Below are 27219 nucleotides of genomic sequence, written 5' to 3'. Positions count from 1 at the left end.
GATTGAGTTCATTTCCTGGATCTGTTATAGACTTTTGGGGTGACCTTGGACAAGTGACTGGGGGGCTGATTAAAGGCCCACTGTAGTCAATGGGAGTCTTTCCATTGACTTCAGCGGGCTTAGATGGTCCCTTAATCCCTTTGTGCCTGAGTTTCCCATCTGTAACATGGGGACATTAGTACTTCCCTATCTCACAGGGCTATTTGTGAGGATGAACACATTAATGACTGCAACGTGGAGGACGTCCCAACTAAGCAATTCTTATCTACTTGTATATATTATTATGATTTATTATTTGTATTACCAGTAATGCCTAAAAGTACCAGCCCCATTGTGCTAGGGATACTACAACTATATAAGAAAGAGATGGTCCCTGCCCCTAAAGAACTATCATTGTAAATACAGCACAAGAGACAACAGATAGAAAGATGGGGAGAGCACAGTGTAACTGAGATGATACTGGTCAGCATGAAAAGCTACGGTCACCAACAAAAGTCACATTTATGTAAGTCTTTTACAGTTTCCAACACTTTCATTTGGTCTTATTTATAAATTGAAAACAGTTTTCAATACAAAAGAGAGCCTATAAGGAAGCATAAGAGAAAAGGAAAATTGGCTTCAGAAGCAATCAATAGAAAGATAAAGTACTTTTACAGGTTCAGATCTATAGAGACTTGTCTCTCTTAGCCCCCTCTTCCCAGCTAAATTTTAATGGGGATACCCATAGTCTGCCTATGTGCTCCTTGCATTTTCAGTTGTATTCCTCACTTCCGAGTCTGAAATATTGCATTAGGTCTCTTTGTAGTGTTAAACAGCGGTCACCCTTCTACACAGAGAAACTGTTGATGAATGAAGTGAGAGTGACATAGATTAAATATAGACCTAGATGTGAGGGAAGGGTGTTTGAGTAAGTACGAAGTAAGAACTTCAGGATTTGGTTTAGGATTCTAAGTGCTATATAAATATAAAGTTTATTGTTTATTATCATTATTTATTATTAATGCATTTCAAACAACTAGAATGAAGAGTGTGTGGAACATGGCTCTTCCTTGGAAGCACTATAAAAATTAATATTCACCCACTCAAACACTTTGTCCTAATAATGAGAAATATGGCTACTACAGAATGGGAAAACTGTCCAAATAAACAAGTTGCAGTCCAACATAGATAGAAAACATATGAAGCAGAATAGACAGTGTATAACTTTCCATGGCAACATTAAACAGGTAGCCTTTAAAGAGATAAACTGTTCTTCAATAATTTTGAGTCAAATATATGTTCTCTTTTCACCTATTTTATTTTTAATCAAGCGCATTTATGTAACTCATTGTAAAGAAAACTCACTCTAATTTTGGATTTACAGGTCTCCCTGTCCTTGTAGGCTATTTCTACTAAATATATCTATGCATTACTTGGAATATTATTTATTGTATCGTGTCATTTATATACAGCCAAATGCAACCCTGGTAAATGAGAATAGCTACACTGAAGAGGCACTCTCTTACCTCAGTACTGAATTTAGCCCATAGTTTCTAGTTGCTATACAATATTTTAAAAGGCATAAATGAATTGTTAACTTCTGACAACTTTGGAAGGCAGTCAGTCTCATCATTATAGCACCTTAAATATAAGATTCCACATAAGTTCTGTGCCTTCCCTTGAACTAGCTTGCCTCCTGTGTGATTATTAAAAATCACCATCATATTATGTGCAGTATATGTAACTTTTTTGAACATTTATGACACTCAAACAATGGGTCTCAATTACACCACTGTAATATGGAATAACTTCAGTTAAGTCAATTTAAGTCATTTGAGATAATTTAGACTGCAGTAGTTGAGATCAGAATCTTTCCCAATAACTTTATCCTGAAAATAGTCTAGGCAATGCGAGCTTTAATGTCGCTCATATTTCTTCCTGTTCCACATTGTATTGCTTGCAGCATAGCTTAGGGTCTTGTGACTTTTTACTGTAGAGTTACTCTAAACTAATGGATAAAATATTTCCATACGACAAGATATTTCATCAGGAAATTCAAAACACTGTCCAGGATACTCATAAATACTATAATGTCTGAAATGACTTATCTCAGTAGTGACTTGGGCTCAGATTTATTGTACAGTTCATCAACTTCTCAGCATGTTAGATAATGAATTTTTCATTTACATTGCTAATTGCCATGCCATGGTTCCTTCAACCTTTAACCCTTATGCTTTATCACATTATCACCATATGTCAATATAATTGCACTTAACATTCCAAACAAACTTTCACTAGCTGATCAGAAACATTTTTACAAAAATATAATCTCAGAAGTAGCTACTTAACAAGAGAGCAAGACTGAATCAGCACTGCAGAGATACTGCATAACTACTACAATCTTTTCCTCAAGAAAAAGTTACTCTTTTGACCAAAAAATGAGCATTTTCCAAAGATCTTTGCGTAGCTTGGCCTAATTAAACAACAACAAGCAAAAAGTTCTCAGTTAAACTTTTATGAAGAGCTTCAACAGTACTTCCTGTGATTATGTCTCAAATACTATTGCATATGGTTCAGATTCAGAATAAAACTCCCTTCTATATTTGGATAGTGGGTGTTTTCCTCCAGTTTGCTTTAAACTGTGGAACTGTCATTAATTTTACAAACCATATGATCATGATAGACATTGCCTCCACAAGGCAAAATGTTCTCTTGTTGGGCACCCCAGGTTCTTTTAGTCCTTTCAAAACTCACTTGCAACACGAAAACCATTTAGAGACTGAACCCATTTCCGAGAAAGCTCTAAACGACCACAAGAGAAGGTTCACAAACAGACAAGTGCATAGGGTTAATAAGTAACAACTTACTAGGATTAAAAAGAAAAAAGGGGGAAAGGGAATCAAAGAAAAAAAGAAAATGGAGCAAACACATCTGTACACTTCACATAGCAGAATGTCCTGTTTATCCAGATATGTAGGTGACACTTAAGTGAGACAGTCCAACATTTCTCCTGGAAACAAATCAAACCATTGTGAGACAAGACACTGCCTATACAAGGCATTACATAACCATCTATCTCTATCTATATAGATGTCTCAATACCTCACGTACAGTGTTCAGAACTGGTCATACTATCTCTAAAAGTAGTGGTTTTCTACATTTTCGTGTTCCTGTGTCTTTTATTTAGATCAAGTTCATTTACAGTACAAGGGATAGAGTTTCAAACCAAGATTTTAATCACGCATTGAGGGACAATTCAGTGGCCCAGTTTAATGTGCAAATACCAATATTTTCGCAAGTGCAATTTAATATCTAATTATATAGAGAAAGTGTTGATGTAAAAATGGCATCTTTTTAGTCCATAAGTCTGCTCCTTGTGTCTATTCTGGGTCACACCTCATCTCGTTACCCTCACTTCTCCCCTGGTACTACACTCTGTCATTTCAGCCTGCTTTCTTTTCTCACAGGGGATTCTGTGCCTTTTCTCGTGTTGTCCCCTACCTCTAAAATGGCCTCCCTGACCTGGTAGACAATGCAAACTCCCTCTCCTACATAATGCTCACTCCCTTCAGTTACCAGTCATCACTTACTTGCACCATGGACTCTCTTCCTGGCTCACTGTCCAAATATATATATATTTTTAAAACACCACACTAACATGCAGTGGATGATGTGCTACAATCAGCTTATCTCATGCCCTGCACATGCCCTCCCTGGAGTTATTGTTAAATATATTTGGCTTTAAAAACCAACATACATAACATTTTAAAAAAGAGTATTTATTATACTAATTAAACTATGGTCTTCATGACGCACCTTGTGGCAGGCACACACTGGGGTGCAGTCAGAGACAAATTAAGGTTTATTGGGACCCTGGGCACAAAGAACATTTGGACCCCCCACCCCAGGGGCCCGGGGTGTCAGAATAAGGGAGGGCCAAGGCCCCCCCACTTTTAAAAGTGAGAACGCCATGCCTACCCAATTTTTAACATAGGTGTAGTGGCCTCAAGTAGGTGCGTAGCAGCTGTGGCCAAGACTGATAAGAGAGCTGATAAGGTGATAAGCTCCCCAGCCGGGAAGCACAGCCCCTGTTAGTGGCACCAGCCTCTTCCCAGTAGGAGGCTGATGTGGGCCTTAGCCCTCCCTCACCATAGGACCCCAATCCCTGCTCCTCCCCAAGGCCCCATCCCCTGGCCAGGCCAGACGCTGGAGCTGGGCAGTAGTAAGAGCTGCGCAGGGAGCCCAAGCCATTGTGGGGAGTCCCAGACCCTCCACCTGCCCAGGGCAGGTGGAGGGCTGAGGCTCCCCACAGTGGCCCAGCTCCCTGGGCTGCTCTTACTACAGCCCAGCTCCAGCTTCCAGCCTGGCCAGGGGGCAGGACCTTGGGGGGAAGAGGAGAAGTAGGGGGTGGGGCCACAGTTCCAGCACCGGTGGCCCTCCATTTCTACACAGGTTCTAGTGCTCCTGGGGGGACCCCCAAATTGGCTGGGGGCCCTGGGCATGAGCTCATGCATTAATCCACCACTGGGTTGCCACTATGCAGCAACAGGACAGGTAGTGATAGAGAGGAGAAATGGGTTATCAGGGTGGTCTGCACAGCACAGCCCCATGTGGGTATGGTCTGATGGTTAGAGGATATGGACAGCTGCAAAGTTAGCTAGCGTGTCTGGTGGTGTCAACAGTAGGCACTGGCCAAGATGTACGCTGTTCCTTTTCAGAGAAGCAGTAATCCACACCCCAATGTACAACTCTTAAATAACCCCTTTGGAATCTTACCCAGGATGTCATGGTCCCTGTAGCATACTATGCACTGAGGAGCTGTGTTCCTGTTCCCTATCACAGTACTGGCTAGTGCAGGATTTGGCCTTCTGATTTCATTACCAATAAAACACAAGGAAAGATTATGAAATCATTGGCATAAAAAGCTTTTGGACTTGATTATCACCTGAAATGTATGATCCTTCTCACCAACATGTTCCAAAACCCATTCAACATCTCAGAGAGATGAAAAAAATACAAATTCTTGATTGCCACTGAAAAACGAATATTCCCAAATGTATTCATGTACCACACCAACTGCATTCCAGTGCAAGTATTTTGCTTAAAAGGAATCCTAACTATGAGGAACTTTTAACAATATATATCAGTGTGCATCTAATGGTAGGAATTAGATTTATGCATATTGTGGTTGTCCACTTCCAGCTGCTTTTGTAGAGTCAAACTTTTTTTTAATGTTAATACATCACATTATTATCACATTTAGAGAAGAATAATGGCATCGGATGTTGATACATCACTGGCAGCGCACGGTGTCATTTGAAAACATGCTTGCCTTTTGAATCTGTAATAATGGGTCAAAGATATATTTTGGATTTAGCACTTTAGTACTTGCTCACTGGTTCCGACTGCAATAAATGAGTGTCTATTACATGTGAGACGTCTTATCCCTCAATATATAAGAAACCCTAACTCTTTTCCAGTTGGCAGATGAAGCTGCAAGTCGACTTTTTAATAGGTTGAAATTAAATTATTATTGAACGTGTCTATGGGATTTGATGGGACCATTGAGTCCAATTCAATTATGGATTTAGGGTGAGATTTTTCTAAAGCACTTAAATGTTAAGGGATACAAACCTCTATGCTTCTGGGTACAAGCCAGCTCCTAATTGACAAGGATTAGAATTTTCTGTAATTGGCCAATACACAATTATCTTACACCTTCTTCGGAAGCACATGGACACAGAGAGGCAAGATACCTGACTAGACGGACCACTGGTCTGATATGGCATGGAGATGGCCCCCGCCACCTTTCCCCACGGGCACCCCCTTCCCGTGGATGCCATCTTCACCCCTCCACTGGCTGCTCATGTTGGCCACCCCCATGCCACCCAGTACCAGCATTGGTCAGAACAGCTCTGGAAAGGGAGTTAGTTGCTGCAGAACCAATAAGAAGGAGCCCAAGCCATGCCTGGTTTTATATTTTATTTTTGTAACTTTACAAGGCCATAGGTCTGTGATCATACTGTCAGATAGATGTGTCCATTTATGTACCAAAACTGAAAGCACTCAAGTGGAAGCAAGTTTCTTTGTACAGTTGACTGTACATATATCTTAAACTGCTTCTAGATTTAAAAAAAATAGCTTGAAACTTTAAGGCATGTTGCCAATGCGGTGTGTAGTGATACTGTTCTGATTTCCCATGAGGTTAACCCTACGTCATTTCCCTCTCTCCCTCTCCTGCTCACTGCGCTGGGGACACTGAGGAAAAAACATGCAGCCTTTTGGAGGAGGGAGTGATTCTTGTTGGTCCACAGTAGTCTGCCCCATTGATAGACTGAGGAATGGTGTTGACAAAGCTGCAATGGGAGTCCGCTTCTCCTCTGTCTGAAGGACAGTAGCCCCAACAAGGGCCCCCAGTGCAGAGAGGTACATGTATGGTGGAAATATTTGTACAGAGACATCACAGGATCTGCAGAAGGCAGCAGAATCTCAAAGAAAATAGGACCCTTTGGAAATGTCAATGATGTAGCTTTTCTGTTTTAAAATATGGAGGAAAAAAAACACCTGGGGTTTATTCTGGCTTCTGCTGTTGCAGATCCTGGCAGAGGACAACAGAATCAGCTCATCTGTTCAGCTGGTGGCACCCCAGTCAAAAAATAAAGCTCCCCTTTTCACAAGGAAAGTGGTACTGCCTCCTATCACCTACTCTCCATGGTGTAAATATTCCCCCAGACGCAGGCCTGGCAGCGTGCCGAACTGGCACAGTGAAGTATAATTCACACATTGTCACACCAGCTTTAGTCAGTCCCATGGCAATAAATATGTGTGAGATCTTAGTCTTTAGAAACTCTGTATGTTATGGTATATACCACAGCTGCATACCCCAACTTTATGGACTTAACCTGAATATATTTGGGACAGTAAAATAAGAGAAAATATTAATTTTGTGGTATTTTCTTTGTATCATCTTTTCTTCTGTTCCATCAATGTGAGTTTGCCATAAATTAGGCCTGCTGAGAGACTGATGCTGAGCCTTCCATATGGCAAATATTGAATTGAGAGATGTGAAAGAGAAATCACTTTTTTATTCTTGAATTAATTCTTTTCCCTTTACATGGAATGTCAGGTTAAGCCACAAGTGTAGAGAAACAATACTGCTAGTGATGTTTCTAAATACAAAAGGAAATGGCTAATGAACAAAATTTTAAGGAAAAAAAAAAAAAGCAAGTCCATAGACAGCATAATCAAATACCTAGAATGAATTTTGCATCAGGCTCAATATTAGGACTTTAAGGCTATAAAGCACAGTTCTTTTGTTTCAAGGAATAGCAGTTCACTATTATAATCAGAGTTCATTCAAACGCATAACTGCATTTTTTTTATTAGATAAAGTAATCCTCAGGTGGAGTAAATCAGAATAGAGCCAGGGAAATCAGTGATGCTATGCAAATGTATGGCAGCTGAGGATATGATACAATGATTCCCACTTCAGGTAATCTACTCTAACATCTTTTCTGCCTAGAACTCTACACACAGTAGGGAAACAATTCAGAGAAAAAAAATCTGGAAAAATCAACTTTTGTGCAAAGATGCCAAGCGTATTTTTTGCAGGCCAGGGCCCTCTGTAAAACTAGTAATAGAGGGAAGGGTGAATTTCCTGGTGCTGCTGAGTCATATGGAAATAAAAGATTAAGAATCTTATTGGTGGTTTTGTCATTTCTGAAGATTCATTGTGTGATCCCTTGGAAACCTGACTAAAAAAAAAATACAAAGAAATTTTTAAATTGTAAAATGTGACCATAGTCAAAGTTATACAATGTATGTAAGCCCCTCTTTCTGAACAGCAGGATTTAAACTTCCAAAGGGCCTTTTTCATTTTGTATTTGCAGTTTCATGCCTCCAATTACTTATCTCTGTAATTTTTCACTCATAACAAATGTAAGCACAAATAGTAGCAAACAGACACCCAGTTGCTGGTTTTTGATGGCAAAATTAGAATTCAGGTTGCGATTTTCAAGAGTGCTCAGCATTAACCTAATTCTGTTCCTAATGAAGACAGTATTAACACTCCTATAGACTTCAGTGGGAGAAGAGTTAGGCCAATACTGAGCACTGTGAAAATCCTACCCATTAAGGCCTGGCTGGAACCAAGTCCTAGAAGAGGAAGCATGGTCTTGTGGTCAAGGCACAAAACAGGCCCTCAGGGAACTGGGTTCTGTTTCCTGTTTTAGCACAGACTTCTCATGTGATGCTGGACAAAAGGGCTGGACTGAGGATGAGGGGTTTACAGATCCTATGCGAAACCAAGCAAGGCATGGGGCAGTATTGGGCCAGGGAGGTCCCAACCCTCAACAGCTGCAAGGTATGCTCCAGGTGATGAGACAATTTAAAGGGGCAGTGGTAGGCCAGTGACGGGGGGAAGGTGTTACAGGCTGCCCCAGAGCTGTGAACCCACAAGAGGCCCTGAAGAACAGGATGTTGTATCCCACAGGTGAAGCAAATACTACTAAGACTGTGACCACACCCTAAATGGAGGAGCCACACCTGGTATGAAGTGACCCTGGGGGAATGTAACTTGAGGTGGACCAACAAGTGGTCCAGACACTGCAACATCCCTTTAGGGCCCTATGTTGAGATCTGGTGGAATGGAATGACTTGCATCGTCCTCTCCTGCTCCCCTTTCCCTCTGTAGTGAAAGAACCTGAAGGGGGGAAGAAGGAACACACAGGAGAGACGGAGGCCTGCTGTATAGGACCAGACAAGGCTCTGTCCAGGATGGGCATATTGAAAAGCCACTGCCTGACCACTAGGCCAGCTGGCTATCATACTGACCTGCTACACTGTGCAACTCTTATTCATGCTCCATGAGCACTTTTTCACACAGCCTAGACTGAGCACTCACCTGTGTGAGTAAAAGTTGCACAATCTCATCCCAGTTCTCTCTGTGTCTCAATACCTCATTTGTAAAATGCAGATAATAAGATTTCCCTATCTCACAGGAATGTTGTAAGGATAAATTCATTGACTCCTATTTCTACCTCACTCTGCCTTTATATGGGTGTAACCCCATTGACATCAATGGAGTTACTCCTGATTTACACAGTGCAAATGAGAGGTGTTTAGGTATGAAGATGAAGGGGACCATAAAAGTATCTAGAAAGATAAATATCTATGCAGTTGATTCCCAGAAGTCATCAAATACACACATAAAACTCCATTTAAGTAAATGGGAGCTGCACATTTATATCTGAGGATGGCCCTGTGATTTTCACTTGTAAGTAAGAATTAAGAAGTAAGACATAACAGGGTCTGGTGGTATTGTCTAATGTGGCAAGAACCACCTTGTGGAAAGGTGGACAGTCTCTCCAACATTAAATCACATCTCCAAGGATGCTTTTGATACCAACCAACTCCAGCAAAGAAGAAAACTAGGGGCATTCAAAATTTTCAGTGACAAGTATTTTTTATGAATGTTAAGGAATCAGAGCAACTAGTTTTCAGAAAAAAGAAATATTAAGAGTCTTTGAAACTTTGAAAAGTGCCTATAGTTCCTTCATATCTCTAGATCTAGTGAACAGATCCAAATTGTAATACACAACTGACTCGGGATAATTACCTCATACACAGGATAATATTCAGGACCAAAAAGGAAATAATATATCATTCATAAACAGCATTATTTTTTGAAAAAACTATGTATGAGTCTCCATCACTGAAGCCAACACAGAAAAGATGCCATCAGAGAAAGCTTTTACTGACTGGTGCTTCAGTGTTTTGGCTGAAAGCAGGAGGCTGCAGATGAGAAGAAACGACAACAAAAGATGTTGAGATAATTCTCCCTGCACCTTCTCAGGGATGCATGAGGGGAACCCTGAAATATATACGTGCATTATAAACTTTAAATAGTCAGAAGTACCTTAGTTAGTGAAAGAATTGACAAGTATTTCCTGTAAATCAGAATTAAAGTTGTCTTTGGATTTTAGGAGTACATCACTGACCTACATAGGACAATTGGTTTGAACAGTTTGGAAATTCCTATGTAGCTATGTCTAAGAATAGAATATGGATTGCAGATTAGGCCCCTAAAATTTAGCAGAAGGTGTATAAGTAGTGTGTTACCATTCAGGTTACTGTATATATTACAAGTGAACTGCCATCTATCTAAGATCGGATTCAGCAAAGCACTTTAGAACATGCACTGGTAAATAGGGATGGATTTAAGAACATGGTAAGTACATGTTTAATTGCTTTGCTGAATGGGGAGCCTTATTCCTCAACAAAATATCTCTATTGTAAATAACTATTGCATGGTGTAAGGGGATTTTTGTAAATTAGGTCTTAATAAAAAGTTGGAAATCATGGGTTAGAATTTTCAGTGACCAATCAGACCATTCCTTTTGGTAATATTCTACTTCCGTTAGAGGTTCTGTAACTTTTTATAACTAGAATAAATGGCATATGTATTTGTCTTCATTTTATATTACACAACACGCATATCCAAACATTTCAGCAAATTATAATAGAAGAAAGTGACTCTACTTTTTTATTTAAATTTGGTATTTGGTAACACTGGTGGGTTAACAGTTTAACATCCTGCTTAGATGATCACCCACAAAATATCAAGAAACAAAATGAATACTACATAGTACGGAATCAAATTTAAACCTACAACAACTTTTGTTAATAGGTTCTCAATCAATATGTTCAAACAATGTATTTTAACATATTAAAATTGCTTTTGTATTAAATATCCAGGCTGTAGAGTTCTTTAGGGATAAGAAAAGTGTATGATACATCATATGAACATATTTTTATGCTGAACATTTCTCAAAATAGCACCTCCCGCTGTCAGTGTCTATGCCCCATGAACAGCTGAGCTGAAGTGCTACTGACAAAAGCAAGAAGGGTACAAAAATGATAAATTAGTCAAATTTATACAAGTCAGGAATGAAGTCCAATAATGAGCCTTCTCTTTACCACCAAAATGAAATTGTAGATGTTCTGTTATCTATATATATGTATGAGAGAGACACTTGCTCAACATCATACAATCAAGAGTTCATATTCTATAAACAAACAGTATTATTTTCTTTACAGCTAGAAACAAATATTCTTGTAAGCTTCTAATGAAAGGAAAAACCTACTAACTTTGTTAAATGACAGATATATTTAAAAACATAAAAAATATTTGCCTATTATAGAAAATTAGATTAGAAGAAGCTAATGTATGGGTACGCTTATAAGATTATATCTTATTTATTTATTTATTTAGCCAATTCATACCAGCTATCTGAATTTTAAACTGAGATTGACTAGCAAAGAAATAGTATGGCAAAACTCCCTTTATTACAGTATATGCCAGACACAGATTTAGATCTGATACCAAACAAAATATAGCACAGGTCACTGGAACTTCATAAAACATAAACTGCTACGGAAAGAAATGGGGAAAACAAACCAAATATGACTATGAATGACATTCTTAAATGATACCAGCAGTACAAATCTTGTTTTTGTTTTTCCAGTTTATACTGTGTATAATGGTGGTAGCTATAGAATAAGATAAGCAAATATACCTTATAAAATATTATGCACCATCTTTAAGCTCAACATGACTTCAATTTACTAGTACATGCCCTGAGACTGGTCAATGTTATTCATAGATTTTAAGGCTAGAAGGGACAAATATGATCACCTATGATCACAAATATGATCACCTCCTACCGAACACAAGCCATAATATCTCACCCAGTAATTTCCACATCAAGCCCATAACTTCTGTCTTGGCTATCGTATGTTTTGTAGAAGGCTATCTAATCCTGATTTAAAGACTAGAAGTGATGGAGATAATCACTATAACCATAGCTGATGACACTTTTTGCTTTTCTACAATCAATTAATAAGCAGTTAAGGTCATAAATAAACAATCTGGGATGACCCATACACATTCCCACCTGTTTCCCTTCTGCACTTGTAGAGCAGGATAGACAACCACAAAAGAAAACCCACATGCCTTGGTTAGCCTGTCAGCATCTAGTACCAATCTGTATTCATTCCAAACGGGATTCTTCATGCAACCTGGGGCATCAATAGCATAGGTACCATCCTCCAGAATGGTAGAGTTGCATAATTATGATATTTTCATTAATGGATCTTTGACTGTACTATTCATTCTTGTAATGTAATGACTTAACTCTCTGAATACTTCCGGGATAGAAAATTCAAGTACATTTAGCTGTGTGTGTGTGTGTGTGTGAGAGAGAGTGTGTGTATTTTATTTATATATATATATATATAAACACATATTTACCTATAGGCAGATTTCACACACTGACATTTAAAAAAAAACTTAATTAAGGTTGATTTATTTACAAATGAAATGTTTTCAACACACACAAAGAATGTATTTAATGTTTTATTTTTAAACATAATTAAAAAATAATATATAAATATATACATACTGCAAATGTAATACAGATAACAAATTCATTTAAGCCCATTTATGCACATTAGTAACACACCATGTGGCAGAAAGACTAGGACTACAAGAAGACCCCTTGGCGATTTATTTTATATTAAATCCCTAATGGCCTCGCCTCATCTTTGTAAAAATATGCACAAAAGTCCAGACTATGCAGCCATTGAAATGAATGGTTATTTATTTGCTAAACGAGAACCCTATGTTTAATGTTCCTTAGACATAAGGTAGCCTGCAAAAGTCGCATTCCTACAGCTCCATACATCATTTATTTTACATACCCTAACTTCTCACAACAGGCATCAGAAAAATATCTCTGAACAGCATTGTAAGTTGCTGAGAATTTTGTTTCCAATTCCATTACTGGAAGATTAAATGTTAACATGTTTACTTGCTTTTTTAGCATCCAAAACAAATCCATGTACCAATCTGACACCATTTCAAAAACATAATGTGTATATTTATACTGGAAAAGAAAAGTTTGCCAAGTCTGTGATGTGATCAGCAAAAACAGACAATGGAAGTTCAACCCTTCAAATAAAATTAAATACATTATGATTTATGTAGTAACCCAACTAGTTTAAAAGTTGTTTGAAAATGCCTGCCATGCTACAGCTGAGAGAGTTACTTGTTTTTATATAGGTATAATGTGTAATACTTAAATAAAAATCTGTCTTCATAATACACAAAACACCATACAAATCTGCCAGAAAAAACTTGCAAATGTATACACTGTGCTACTACTAATGCTATTTTGAAAAAGATTTTGAAATTTAACCAAGGAGTTTTCCTTCTCTTGGACACCAGTTGGGCTGGTTAGGAGATCAAAATCTAGGGCTTGATCCTTGGGTCTGGCCAATGTTCAGCAGGATCGAAGGAGGAGAGGCATACGTGATGTTATGCCACCTTTCTGTCCTTCCCCTATTCAATCCTTGAGACAGCTGAGGGCTGTTTCAAATCCAAGTGAAATTTATAAGAGCCTCCAGGCTGCTCTAAGTTATGCTGGCTGTAACAGCCTCTTGGGGAATTGTTCCACCAGCCCAAGATCAGCAGAGCACAAAGTGCTGTATCCACCCCCTCTTCCATTCCTGGGACACACCCCACCCTGACCAGGAGGGCCAGCAGCAGGAAGTATAGAGTCAGCTACGCTATCATGTGGGGATTGCCCTACCTAAAGAACACTTTACAAAATTATAAAGTGTGCTCAGATATCAGGGTGAGGAATGTGATGTAAGAACTTTAATAGAGCACTATCTCATCAGTCAATCAGCATTCAGTTTCTCTCACATATACTGATCAAGACCAGATACCTGTTGGCCATATTTTTCAACTGGCTTCCTTAAGTTTCCTTGAGAAATCTCTATTTATGTTATTTTTTTTCTCTTTAAAGATACTGCTAGTTGTGTTATCATTAAGTGGTCCAACTGAGAGCCTGCAGGCTGAACCTGGCCTGCAGGACAATTCCATCCAGCCCCCAGAACTCCTATGGCATCCGCTCCTATGGCATTCAGCTACCCAGAACATAGAGGGTATTGCAGTGAGTGAAATGCTGCACAATCTACATGTGGAGACAAAATGGCCTCCTACATGGGAGGTCACGCAATGTGGAAGAGGTCATTTTATAGAGTCAGTCTCCCTCCGGCACATGCAGCACTTCTCTACAGCAGCAGAAAGGTGAAGGTAGCTGGTGAGGTAGCCAGTGAGCAATGATGATCCTCAGAGTCATCTCTCTGGAATTATATTTTGGTAATGGGCCTATGGAGGTGCCTCCAGTCCAAACTAGCATCCAGCCCACAGCATTGAAACGGTTGGACCACAGACTCCAGCAAAAAAGTCATCAAGCTTTCATAAGAAACCATAAAGAAAAGTTCCATGAAAGTTGCATATCTTGTTCACTATATTGCATTGTGAGGAAAGAGGAGAAATGGAAAGTTCAATTCACAAAGTATTATTCATCTCTCAGGAAAAAATGACTTTCCCGGAAAGTCACATTGAGAAGATGCTTCTCATTTTCAAGGGAATTCCAACAGAGAACAAGCAAAATATACTCTCAGGGTATAACATAATAAAACAGAAATTAACAGCAGTGCATGCACTCAGTTTTGCTACAATACCCTATGAATAATCTCCATCATGACTTGGAGAAACTTTCCAGTACAAGTAATGAAAACAACAGCCACTTGGGCCATGTTACTTCTCTGTTGCCACTGTCTTGAACAAATGCTGCCATGCATGTAAATAAGATGCAGTTTGTGTATGATATGGTTCTGTTCATTTCTTGTTTTAACCTAGAACTTCACTGTAATTTAAATCTACAAAACCCCAAACAGAAAGAGCTTTATCTGAAAAATGCAAAGCTGTGTACATCCAGCTCCTCACACAAATCCTTATTTGTATGCATGAAATGCTTTCCCTGAATTAATCAATAAAGCCCTCTATTCCTTTAATACTACCCTCTATTTCTTTAAAAGACTCCTCAAGATCCATCTCTGCCAAGATGCCTATAAGAGATCAGCAAATTGATGATGGGCAGGTGAGGATATGTGACACTTTATTAATATAATAACAGCAATAAATATACTCACATATACATAAAATATATATATTTGATTATATTCCAACCCCTCACACCCCTCATATGTCCCTTGTCTTCCCAAATTGTAAACATACTGGAGCAGGGATTGTGCCTTCCTATGTGTTTGTATAGCACCAAGAACCATAGACCTTGATACTTTTCAGGCCTCTCAGTGGTACTGCAATGTGAATATTGACTAGTGATACTAATAGTGAATTAGTTGGTAACTGAAGAAATTATTCAATTATTGCCACTATTACCTTTCCCCTAAACCAAAGAACATTTTAGCAAACATTTTCTCTAACAAGGGATATTAGCATCTATATTTTAATAGAAAACTCAGGTCTTAACTCCATAATAACTGAACAGTTCACAAATATTGCAGAATTTATCTTCACAACTCATCTATGAGGTAAAGAAGTGTTATTATCCCCATTTTACAGAGGCAGAGTGACTTATTCAAGATTGCACAGGATGTCAATGGCAGAGCTGGGATATGAACTCAAACATCCTGAGTTCCATCCCAGTGCCTGTCCACAAAACCATCCTTCCTCTCAGAAACACAGGAGCTAAGACAGACTCTAATTTCATTATAGATCTGTAAAACCAATAATAAAAGATAGCATGCTTTTTATGGGTATAAGAAAGACTATGTATGTTATTTCATTTATTAGAATATCAATGTCACTTGATAGATTGATTTTAAGAAGTCTTTATCATTCTTAAATACGCATTTAACCCATTCACAGCCTGAGTGTTTCAGGTGTGCCATTTTCATTCTTCATGACACATAGCAACTACAGCAATAAACATATGTTTGTGAACAACACACTATTCCTGATGGGTTGCAGTAGATATAATCACTTTATTATCACTATTAGAAGCAACAGCAGCAGCAGCTGTGTAACCATCAGAACCAATAAATCCTAACAGATCAGGAGAGATCATGAAACCAAAGCAAATAATAAGGCCTAAGAAAACTCTTCATCAAAAGATGCTCTTAGGTATCTGTTGGCTGGAAGAACAGTTTGACCCTGTTAGTTTTCTAAAGAAGCAAACACATTATAGATGCAACATCTGCGGCATTAAAGCAAAGCAAAGCAAAAGCAGTGTCTCATGTCCTCATTGATGTTTAATTAGTTAATATCTGTACAGCACTTAGAACATGGAAAGCACTGCATAAGTGCTAAGTAGTAGGAATTATCATCATTATTACTAGAGCAAATCCGGAAGTATTTATACAAGCAAAACCCACAGGAAGGTGAACATGAGTTTTATCAGAGTAAAGACTCATGTCTTCAGGACTTTGCCTGAAGTAAAAGACTCAGGTTTTCAGATTTTTGCCTATTGTTAATTATTATTCCTATTATGGGTTACAGAGTTCTGCTTGCTGGGGATGTGGCAGGCAGAGCAGTACACCATGGTTTTGCAAATCCACCCCTGACTCTGTTGGTGCTGTTGCAGATTGCTACAAGCCAACAACTGTCCTATGTGCTTCTGTCAAGCACTGTAAGCCAGACAGAGTTTTGGAAGCGTTTGAACAGAGTGTAGTAACTCAGCAACCGCAAAAATTAATCTCCAGCCACAGAGGCTAAAGCAATGCCACTTCAGTTAAAGCATGTTTCTTTTGCAAAGAGAAGAACTAGAAGGAATGACTTCTAGGAATCACTTTCAGGTAACTTCAGTCAAAAATGCTGGTAATATCAGTGACTTGATGGATAGTGATTAAAGATCATTTAACTCAAGGAAAGAATTGATTGTTTTGTGGATATGCAACTGAATCTCCTTCCCCTAGAAAGTTCCATTTAGTTATGCCTCAAACAATGTTCTTGTGAACCACTTCACTGCTTAAGAACCAAATCTTGGTGTTCCCTGCACAAAAGTATTCTAAAGTCAAATGTGATACAATATATTCACTGAGGCCAGTTCTGAAACTTGTCTGCTTTTAGAACTATAAAAACATTGCAGTGGTCAAGTAGTAGAAGAAAGGGATACAAATTATGGGCTAGAATGTGACTAGCCTTAATACAGTTGTGCAAAGTAGACGTAAAGATCCTCCATCTCCCAGCTGAGCTACGTGAGTGCTACCTGGATGTTGGATCTGGATAGAGCAAAGAGCACAGAAGCTGCATTCCACATACTCTTTCCAGGAAGTAAAAAAAGCATCTTAATTTAATACTGAAGCTCATTATAAGCCTAATTTGTACCACTCACCTAAATTAGCAAAATGATAGACAATGGTTAAAATAAATTATTAGATGATTATAAAATCCCATTTCTTATTCAAAGAATGTAATTCCAACCATCTTGTTATTGGTTATTTTGACATTTGTATATTTTTGCAAATTTTAGGGGCCAAAGTTAAAGCTGAGTGGGCCGTGCAAGTTTGGTGGAGTGATGGAGGATAATGGAGGATTGTATGGCAGTGAGAAAGTGGCTGGACCCTTTAACTGTTCATTTCTTAACTTTCTAACATGTGGTTTTTTAAACTGATTGATTACTGTGCCAGCATGTAAATTACTGTCACTGACACTATTGACACTCTATCACTTATTTAGTAAGCTAGACATTAACTTTTTGACATACTAGCCAGTACAATTAATATCTAGTATGATTAAAGGTATGTAGCTTTGAAATCCCTTCACAGAAGATATCTTGATACGAAACATGCTTCTCTGAGCAATTATAAAGTGTTTTGAATAAGTCAGGAAAGAAAATCCAAGTCTGACATTTTAAACACAACAGGATGATATTCAACAATACAAAGCTACAGACTAGATCCAGCAGACCTAAGCCGCTGGAACTGCTATCCCTGGAATTTTCATAGGCCTTGTGGTGTTTTCAAAGATGAAAACTAACCTCTATTTTCAAGGGGAACTATTCCTCTCTTGTACCCCAAAATGCTGTGTTTCATGGATTCTCCCATTCTGTACTGCTCAACTGCCATAACTGCAGTAAATTAGGTTATTTGATATTATACCAAAACACTCTGTACCTGAGCACACTTAATGCCCTACATGTCCTAACAGGTTCTTCTCCAACTGACTAAACATCACTCAGTGAGGGACAAGTTTGAAGGGCTCACATCATTAACACACTAGGCTCTTCCCTTGCTGACAGTGTCATTTCAGAAGGACATCCAATGAGAGCATGAAGACCACAAAATTGAAAGGTCAAAGATTAATTCATACTTCATGGCACCCAAGAAGCTTGGCAACAGAAAGACAGATGCCCAGGACCCTCAGCTCCTATTGAGTTCAGTGGAGTTGTGGGAGCTCTTAAAATCAAGTCCTTGGTGACTGGGGATGGGGTAGAACCCCATCACCTACTTGCAACATTCATCTACCAATAAGAGAGCAATGATGGCTTCTTCCAGGAAGCCTATTTAAAATAATACGGGAAGGGAGAAAGAATAAAACATGACCAAATCATAAAACATCTGTTCCCCCCTCCCCTCCAGCTTAACTTCTGCTTGTCTCATAGTCAGCGAGGCATGAAGTTTGCAGAGTTTGAGAATCAATGTTTGTGGAACATAGGGGGCTCATTCACTGATAGCCAAAAAGTTCATTTTTACTTGTTTGAATTGGTGATGCAGCACAAATACAGTCTTGGGTATTTTTGGCCATTGGCTCTCTGTATGTAGGGTGACCAGATGTTCAATTAGCGGGACAGTCCCCATATTGGCAGCTTTGTTTTACAGAGGCTATCCTCCTGGGGAAAAAAAAGTCTCCCGATTTTTCACTCCTTCTATTGGTTACCCTATCTGTATGTAAAGGATCATTTTGGCTAACACAAGATAGATGAGTCAGTAATACAAACCACAATGCTTTTAGATGAGGCGTGCTTTATATGCACCTGCTCAGTGTGTGAGGACTTGGCTGGGACTAAAAGCGACCACCTACACTGATGGGGTATATGAAGGGACTGCAAAATAGTAAAAGCCCCCAGGAGAAATAGGAGCAAATGTAACAGCTGCCTTAGGCTCGTGTCTTACCCCACTCCTTCTGAGGTGACTGATGCCACTTGCAGGACTAGTCATACTCAGTTGCTGCACTTCCCACCCACATTGTGGCTAGTCCCTGAACATGGGCTTACGGGGAAGGAGAAGGTTCCTTGTGTGTCCCTTTGCGTTCTCACACCTGTGAAGAGCCAGCCTCAACCTGGCCCTGAATGATTTTGATCTGTACTTCTACACATATAACAGCTAATTCTAAAGTGATATCAGCACAATATTCATTAAAAACAATACACTAGAGGAAAGAATATCTGTAAAATATGCCAGGTTTCAGAGTAGCCGCAGTGTTAGTCTGTATCCGCAAAAAGAAAAGGAGGACTTGTGGCACCTTAGAGACTAACAAATTTATTTCAGCATAAACTTTCGCGAGCTACAGCTCCTTTTCTTTTTGTAAAATATGCATAACTCTGAACAGCTAATAGTTATGCACACATTTAACTAAGAGCACTCCAATTTAAGTGGGGTCAGTTCAGAAGTGTGACACTGAAAACCAGCAACCAAAAAAATGACTTTCACCAGTACTGTTAACATAGGAAATGCCTGAGACAAGCAGCCATCTGATTAACAAATTGGAAGGTTTTCTTATCAACCCTGGAACGTCTATAATTTATGACCAACATGACTGTTTTCACAGCATTCAAAGCAGGTGTATAAAAGTAAAAAAACAAGGGGACGCTTTTCTCAAGGAGTTGAGAGATTATTAACCCCACTGCACAGAAGGGTAGGTTCTGATCCAAGCATTGCAATTTTCTGCAGTTGTTGCTCTAAAGCATACTGGTAAATTACTTTTATTTGAAAGGATATTCAGATGCATAGTAATGAAAGTCAGACCACAAATAACTACAGCATTAATAAAAATGTATTACATCATTGACAAAATCTGCTCATACTCTATCTTGAGAAAACAAGTAACTGAAAATCTATGTGAAAGAACAGGCCACCTTATGCAGCTTGGTTGTTTAGCAGCTATATTCTGTTTATGTTTCCTCTTACCTCAAGGGTCATGTACACCGTGCTAACTGCTACTTTAATTTCTCCATCCGACAGCTCCTTGAGATCCTTCAACATAGCCTCCTCAATATTTAAACCTGTTTGAGGTACAGAAAAACTGTTCAATACATACAAGTTTCAGAGCTAGTCAAATGCAAAAGGATGAGTGAAGACCAGAACTTTAGCCTTAATGTTAACTCTTCTGGCTTTTCGGGGCTCACATCAAAAAATTAACACTATTATTTTATTATTTAAATTAATATTCGTAGCATTGCACTACTACTTTAATATCAGAGTAAACAAAGTTCAAAAGAATTAAAAGACAAAGATCCTCATCAGTTTCCCTCGATGAAGTTGTAAAGGCTCTGATCTGGAAGCATATCGAATACAACTTGTCAATGAGTGCCCATACTCTAATCTTTAGATCATGGATATAAAACTTGTGGCACTAATATAGAATTGTTGTAACAAATCATTCAGAGCTGAAGCAATTAAGGTACATACTGTAAATATAAACTTCAGATTACATTCTACCACTGATCTTCCTTAAACTAACATTGTACGAATGGCTGTTTCTGTGTGGGATTAAAGATTAATATAACCCTCAGGTACAGATTAATGTGTGTATGGATGACACAGGAGAGTTTATCATCATCATCTACTGGGTGACTCTTTAATTGTGGGATCTGGATTCTTATTATATAGGAGCCAGGAATGTTGTGAATTTTCAAATATTTCATTTAACCATATAGCTTTCATGTAATGGGAGATGTCCAGCTAAGAGGCTGCAACATTCTCTAAAACTATATTTAAATAATGCATGATGCATAGGAACATGGTCAATTGACCCCTACCGATAGTGCAGATAATATAGCCAGATAACCACTCATGACTAAAACAGCCATATAAATCATAACTGCTCATCAACGAATTCAGTAGCTAGATTCTCTTCAATCAGCAATCTATTGACAAGATGAACTGGCAGGTTCTCATGTATAGTCAAAATCTTTGATATTTTCATTTCAAAAATTACTATATATAGACATTAGAGTCTTTAATAAGCAGAGTAGCTATTCTCTTCAATGTGCCCAAAATAACCAGTAAACCTATGGATTCAGGTTTGTAAATGAGCACTGCTTCTTAGATGAAACCTGGAACTGCTATTTTGTTGAATTGTTCCACTTCTGCCTAACAAACTAGATACATAAAGGCAAACCGTTCATCTGACTTGCAAAGGACCTCAGAATCTCATCCCCATCTACCTGCACATAGAGCACACAAACATACGCAACGCTAACTATGTAATTTGTAATAAAATCGTAAACAATATTGATAAAACACACAACAATGTAGCTAGTATGCTACTCCCTGTTTAGGGGCACTTGAAATTATGATGCATCAATGGCCATACTAAAGCTGCTTCCAAGAGTAGTAGAAAAGTGGCTAATTTTTTTTTTTTTAAACAGTGTAGTTTCATTAACAGCCAACTATGGTCTTATCTCTGTGCATGAAACTCCATGGATCCCAATCCTAAAAAGACACACAGGCAGACTTCACTTGATGTATTGTTAGTAATCCTGTTAGGTAAAATCCTGGCCTTATTGAAGTCAATGAGAGTTTTGCCACTGACTTCCATATATTGAAGTCAATAGGCCTACACACAATGAGCAAAGTTAAGCACATTTATTAATCTTTGTAGAACTGGGGCCATGAATGGCAAATGTGAATAGTGTTTGTGATCACAGGAAGTATGGCCTTTTAAATATATTTTAATATTTTCATTAATGATCTAAAAGAGGAGCTAAAGAGCACATTGGTCTAAACTGGCAACACCCATCAGACACCTAAAGGGACAAGAAACATAAAAATAAAATTCCGTCTATTTCAACTGTGCAAACAGAAAGCTAATACATTTGGGAGGAATACTCCAAAAAAATTTAACTCAATCAGAGGGAGATGTCCTAGGGAAGCAGTGATGATTAAAGGGATTTTGGGATAATAATGAAAAGCAAACTGGACATGCGTTTGTAATGTGACATGGCAGCAAAAAAAAGCCACTGATATTCCTAATGTGTATACAGAGGCTGTACATGACAGAGCTGGGAAGTACTAGAAGCATGTCAACTGCTTTATTCAAGCTGCAGAAACCACTGAAATCAAGCTATATTCACTTCTGTATTGTATCTATGAAGTGACGTTTCACTGAATTTTGTTCATATGCATGAACTCTTAATAGAAGCTTTTTGTATATGTCTTTTGTTTTGTATATTGCTTGACCTTGATTTTGGAGCACAGAGAATAACAGAAAAGGAACAATGAGACTGATTCTGCCCTCAATTATACCAGTTTCATTTCAATATAGCTACACTGATTTCAATTGCACTGCTACTGATTTAAACAAGTAGGTTTAGGAAAATCAGGCCCAACGTTCAGAAATTTCATCCCACTGCTGTTTACAATGTATTTCAAGTTTGATACTGAATATTAGGGCAGATCACTTGAGCCAAGCCATATGGTGGACATCACACATTCTTCTCCTTTGCCCTTGACTGGCAGATCCTAGCTTATGCAATCAGGGAGGTCAGCCAGTTCAGCTGGAGCTATTTTCACCTGGTTTCTCACAGGGAGGCTGCATTGAAGTTGCAGTCTCTAATCCAGCTGGGAAGAGAATTTTTTCTCCCAGCCTCCATGTTTTTCTGGATGGTGGGACAACTTCTCTGTCGACCTGGGCACATGGCAGGAACTGAGAGAAAGCACTGAAGGACTATCAGTGCTCATGTGAATTAGTCTGTGTCTTCATTACAAAGTGGGTGGATTACCAAGCTGCCTGGAAGCAGCGCCAAGGAGCGCTAGCCTATACCCCAGCCAGGCTAGCTAGCCTGGGAAAAAGCACCTTCAAACCCAGATAGAGAATGTTTTTGGAGGCATGGAGTAAAAATGGTTCAGTCTCATTTGAGTGACAATGAAAAAGAAATATACTTTTCCATTATTAAAATAACTTCTTGCTATTTCAAGTTTTATTTAGGGTTAAAGTCATTTCACCAGCATAGAGTCCAAGAAACTGAGCTCTATGCAGGTGAAGTAGGTTCAGAAAGTAAAATCCATCCCCAAGATGGCATTGAGCTATCTACACTTGAATTAATGCTGAGCATCCTCCCTATGGCTGGATCAGTGGCTATAGCCCACCATGTTGTGTTGAGGCCCACTAAATTGTGCATGTATGTATGTATGTGTATATATATATATATATATACACATACATACTAGACAGTATTAATTATCTGGTTTAGACCGCAGCTAGCATGGACAGTCCACAGAAACAAGACTTCTATGCTCCACCTTAAGTCAGTCATTTAACTTAAAAGTAACCATCATATGTTAATACAAATGAAGACATTTTTAATTTTTTATTTCAACTACTGTCATCTCACATAATGATCCATTCTATCTAGATGTAGCCACATGACAAAAATGACAAGCTGCCTGAGGAATGGAAGTAAACTGCATTACCTTGAGCCTTAAATGGGGTCTCCTGGAAAACAGAGATAATGTCTTCTCGAGGAGGCAGCTCTGGAAATTTTTCTTCTAGAATTGACAGTATTTCTTCCTGTTGTTCTGTAAGTCTTTCGGGTTCCATAGACATACATTTGAAGAGAATGCTTCCTGAAATGTGAAACAGCAAAGTCAACTCCTCCTGTACAACAGTGAAAAGGTACTAGAGAAACTGCAATTCTTACTGTACCCGTTTCCCCTTCCCCTTTAAAGCCCTTTCCTCCTTTGGGCTTGTCTTCACTGTAGAGTTAACTCAAGTTATAACTCGAGTGCTCTCTGCACACACAGAGCCTTAACTGGCATGTATTGGTGCTTTTTTTAATTTGAGTTGGCTGGCCTGTCAGGGGATATAGATTTGTAGGTCACAGCTAGACTTAGCATAACGCATCAGCTGCTAACAATCACCCCATAAAGTAATCCAGTCACTCTTCTGTAGCTCAAGTGTTATTTCCCTGTGTGGCTACTCTCACTAGAGCTACGCTTACTCAAGATGCATTAATTCAAGTGTAGATAACTCAAGCTTACTCTGCAGTGAAGATATAGCCTTCATATACTTGTTACAAGGACCAGTACAAACTAACATGCCAAATTCCCATTTTCTAAGCAGCCAAAGTATCAAATTCTTTAAAAATCTATACTGGTAATTTGTTATTTTGATAAATCTAGCACATTAGGAAAAGCTACTTTAATTTATCATATAATTTCTATTTCTATAGGGTTTTGTTATATTTAAACGTAACGATCCCAAGCTTGCCCCAGGAAGCCAATAGCAACATTTCCACTGACTTCATGATAGGTCCCAAAAATTAGCATGATGTTTTTTGAAGTGAACGTCTCTTTAAATACAAGTAATTGCTTTTCCCGGGAGCTACCTGTTTACAAATCCATCCTGCCTGGTAGCTGATCTCCCTCTTTTTCCCCACACAGGATGTCAGTATCAATGGACATAGAGTGTGACTGCTAAAATACAGCCAGCAGAACCCTGAAATAAGTACACAAATACATACACAATATCACCCACACCACAATTAAACAAATCTAGATTAAGCATTTTAAGCAAATGATTGATTTTATCGTATTTATTGACTCCATTATTTCCATGCTGAGGATTTCTAATGGCCCTTCTTATTACCCATATAACACAAAACTCTTCTTGTATACAGCACACAAGTAACAACTTCACAAAGGACTTTGAGGATAACTTTAAACTTATGATTTAAGTCAGTCACTAGTCATTCCAGTGTAATCGACTCTAGATAACTCCATGCCAATGTATTTAGATGAAAGCATAGCACGTTCAGCCAAATACGACACATTAATTTCAAAGTTAAAAAAGCGTCCATTAAATAATTGCAGCACAACTGGCACCCTGTTGCAAGAGCTAAATAGAGTTGTCGTCTTTTCCGAGGATTACATAGAGCATACCATCTTCCAGATTCCAGCCTTGATGTGACAAATATTGCTGGCCGGGTAAGGATTCAAGGTCATCCTTTAACTTCCAGAAGGCTTTGTTCCCATTTGCTAATATGCCCAAAGAAAGCATTCACTGCCAATTATTCATGCTAAATTAAGAATAATAAAATCTTATGCTTCAGCATTATTATTTATATTAAAGTAGTTCATAGAGACCCCAACCAAGATCAGGGCCCCATTATGCTAGGACAGGGGTGGGCAAACTTTTTGGCCTGAGAGGCACATCGGCATTGAGAAACTGTATGGAGGGCCGGGTAGGGAAGGCTGCGCAGGTTAACAAAGCAGGTTAACGGCAGAGCTAGGAATTGAATCCAGGTCTCCTGACTCCCACTCCAGTATCCTGTTCATTAGACCACAAGCCTGTAAAATGAGTGGAATCCCCTACCCTTTCAATGTAAAACACTGCATAGTTGGGTAAGTGCCTTATGGGGGGTTTTCAGTTCCCTGAGAAGCAGCAAAGATTTTTCCAACCTAGCAGATACACTCCTCTCCTCAAGGACTATTTGCATGTCAAAGTCTTTTAGATTTCAAATTTTGGTTGTTTTTGGCATAGTCCTGGCAAAAAAGTATAGTTTGAATGTTTCTAAACTGGAAAAGTGTGGGGGGTTTTCCACCCTCTGATCACTGAAAGGATTTTCCTCAAACTTTACAACCATCACCTTTGGAGATGAATGTTTTATCCTCAATAGTAACTTTCTTCAAAAAAAGAAAAGGAGTACTTGTGGCACCTTAGAGACTAACAAATTTATCTGAGCATAAGCTTTCGTGAGCTACAGCTCACTTCAGCTGTAGCTCACGAAAGCTTATGCTCCAATAAATGTGTTAGTCGCTAAGGTGCCACAAGTACTCCTTTTCTTTTTGCGAATACAGACTAACACGGCTGCTACTCTGAAACCTTTCTTCAAAAAGTTATAAGTGCATGAACGCAGGATGATCTGCTACTGGAAACAATTTTGCAACTTTAAGTATAGGCCTCACTAGCAGACAAATGCTGGTATGGGAGTAGTACTCTGAAGTAGGGAGTGAATCTCTCTGAGGAACTGAGACTAGTTGACATATTAGTCCAAGGGATGAATTTGGCCTAACATGTTCATATGGAGACATACAACCTGAAAATACATAGAGCCATAAAAATTATTGTAACATACCACTCCCTGGAGAGACTGTAGACATTTTTAATATTTATTGTAGGGTGAATCCAGGATGGAATTTCTTTCTTATCTTAGAATTTCCAGAATTTCTCTCTTTTACCCTTAATTTTCTTGGGTTTATGTCAGTCTTATTTTAAATAGTATTCCTCTCTGTGTGGTAGTATTAAAAATCATAAAAGAAACAAGACTGTACAGAAAATATATACTGTGGCCCACATTTTCAAAAGTTGCTAGTGATTTAGGGATCCCAATTTTTGAACACCTTAAGGGGTCTGATTTTCAGGTATGTAAAGTTGGGTATCCAAAAGCTGAAGCACCCATAATCTTTATTCATTTTTCAAAATGTAGGCCTGTATCTTTAGTGGTGGTTCAGTTGGTTGGGGTTTTTTTAATATAAGAGATGGAACAGTTACTATTGTATGTGTCATCTGAACCATTAACCAATGGATTTAAAAAATAGTATCTTAAGAAGCAGAGGAAATCAGAGCACAAAGTACTGGAAAGTGCAATAAAGTAACAGGTATTAGATATAAAAACCATACACACTCATCAATTCAGAATTACAGATGGCTAGAAGGTCAACCCAGATTTGTATACCTAATTGTATAGAAAGAACTAAGATCAAGTAAATTATGCTTCAGTACAATTACAACATCATGTTACTAATTTTCTTTTAATATAACACAGTCTAATTACAATTGATTAAAAATTGAGCAATAATTACACGACAGCTTTTCCCTGATCAATCCAGGTTTTCAATTAAGCTGTGACATAAGTGCAGAATTATGTAATTCTAAAAAAATGCTGAAGGCAAAGGCAATACAGAAACAGTAAAAGAAAAATAAAATTTGATTCTCAGAATTTGAGCAAAATATTTTGTGTGTGTGTGTCTCACACAGTCAATTTCTGTTTCTTTTACATGAATAGTGGAGTTCAGGTAAATGAAAATCTAGGGCCCAGATTTTCAAGATAATAGGCCCCAATGCCCACTGACATCAATGTGAGC

The 27219-nt window shown here is 38.5% G+C and overlaps 1 protein-coding gene across 4 annotated transcripts in view; it reads right to left on the bottom strand.

Annotated features, from left to right (window-relative positions):
• The window catches only part of PRUNE2 (prune homolog 2 with BCH domain), a 182521-nt gene that overhangs the window by 101912 nt on the left and 53390 nt on the right, over positions 1-27219 (bottom strand). For all 4 annotated transcript variants that reach the window (XM_075128716.1, XM_075128717.1, XM_075128718.1 and 1 more), the window contains exons 5-6: positions 23548-23700; positions 20041-20135 (exon numbers count right to left, since the gene is read on the bottom strand). In XM_075128716.1, coding sequence (XP_074984817.1) covers positions 20041-20135; positions 23548-23700 — 248 coding nt within the window. The remainder of the gene's footprint in view (positions 1-20040; positions 20136-23547; positions 23701-27219) is intronic.

Source organism: Caretta caretta, chromosome 5 (genome assembly GCF_965140235.1).
Source record: "Caretta caretta isolate rCarCar2 chromosome 5, rCarCar1.hap1, whole genome shotgun sequence".
Lineage (NCBI taxonomy): Eukaryota > Metazoa > Chordata > Testudines > Cheloniidae > Caretta > Caretta caretta.
The sequence above is the reverse complement of the archived record's forward strand: the minus strand, read 5'-3'. Positions and strand labels throughout refer to the sequence as shown.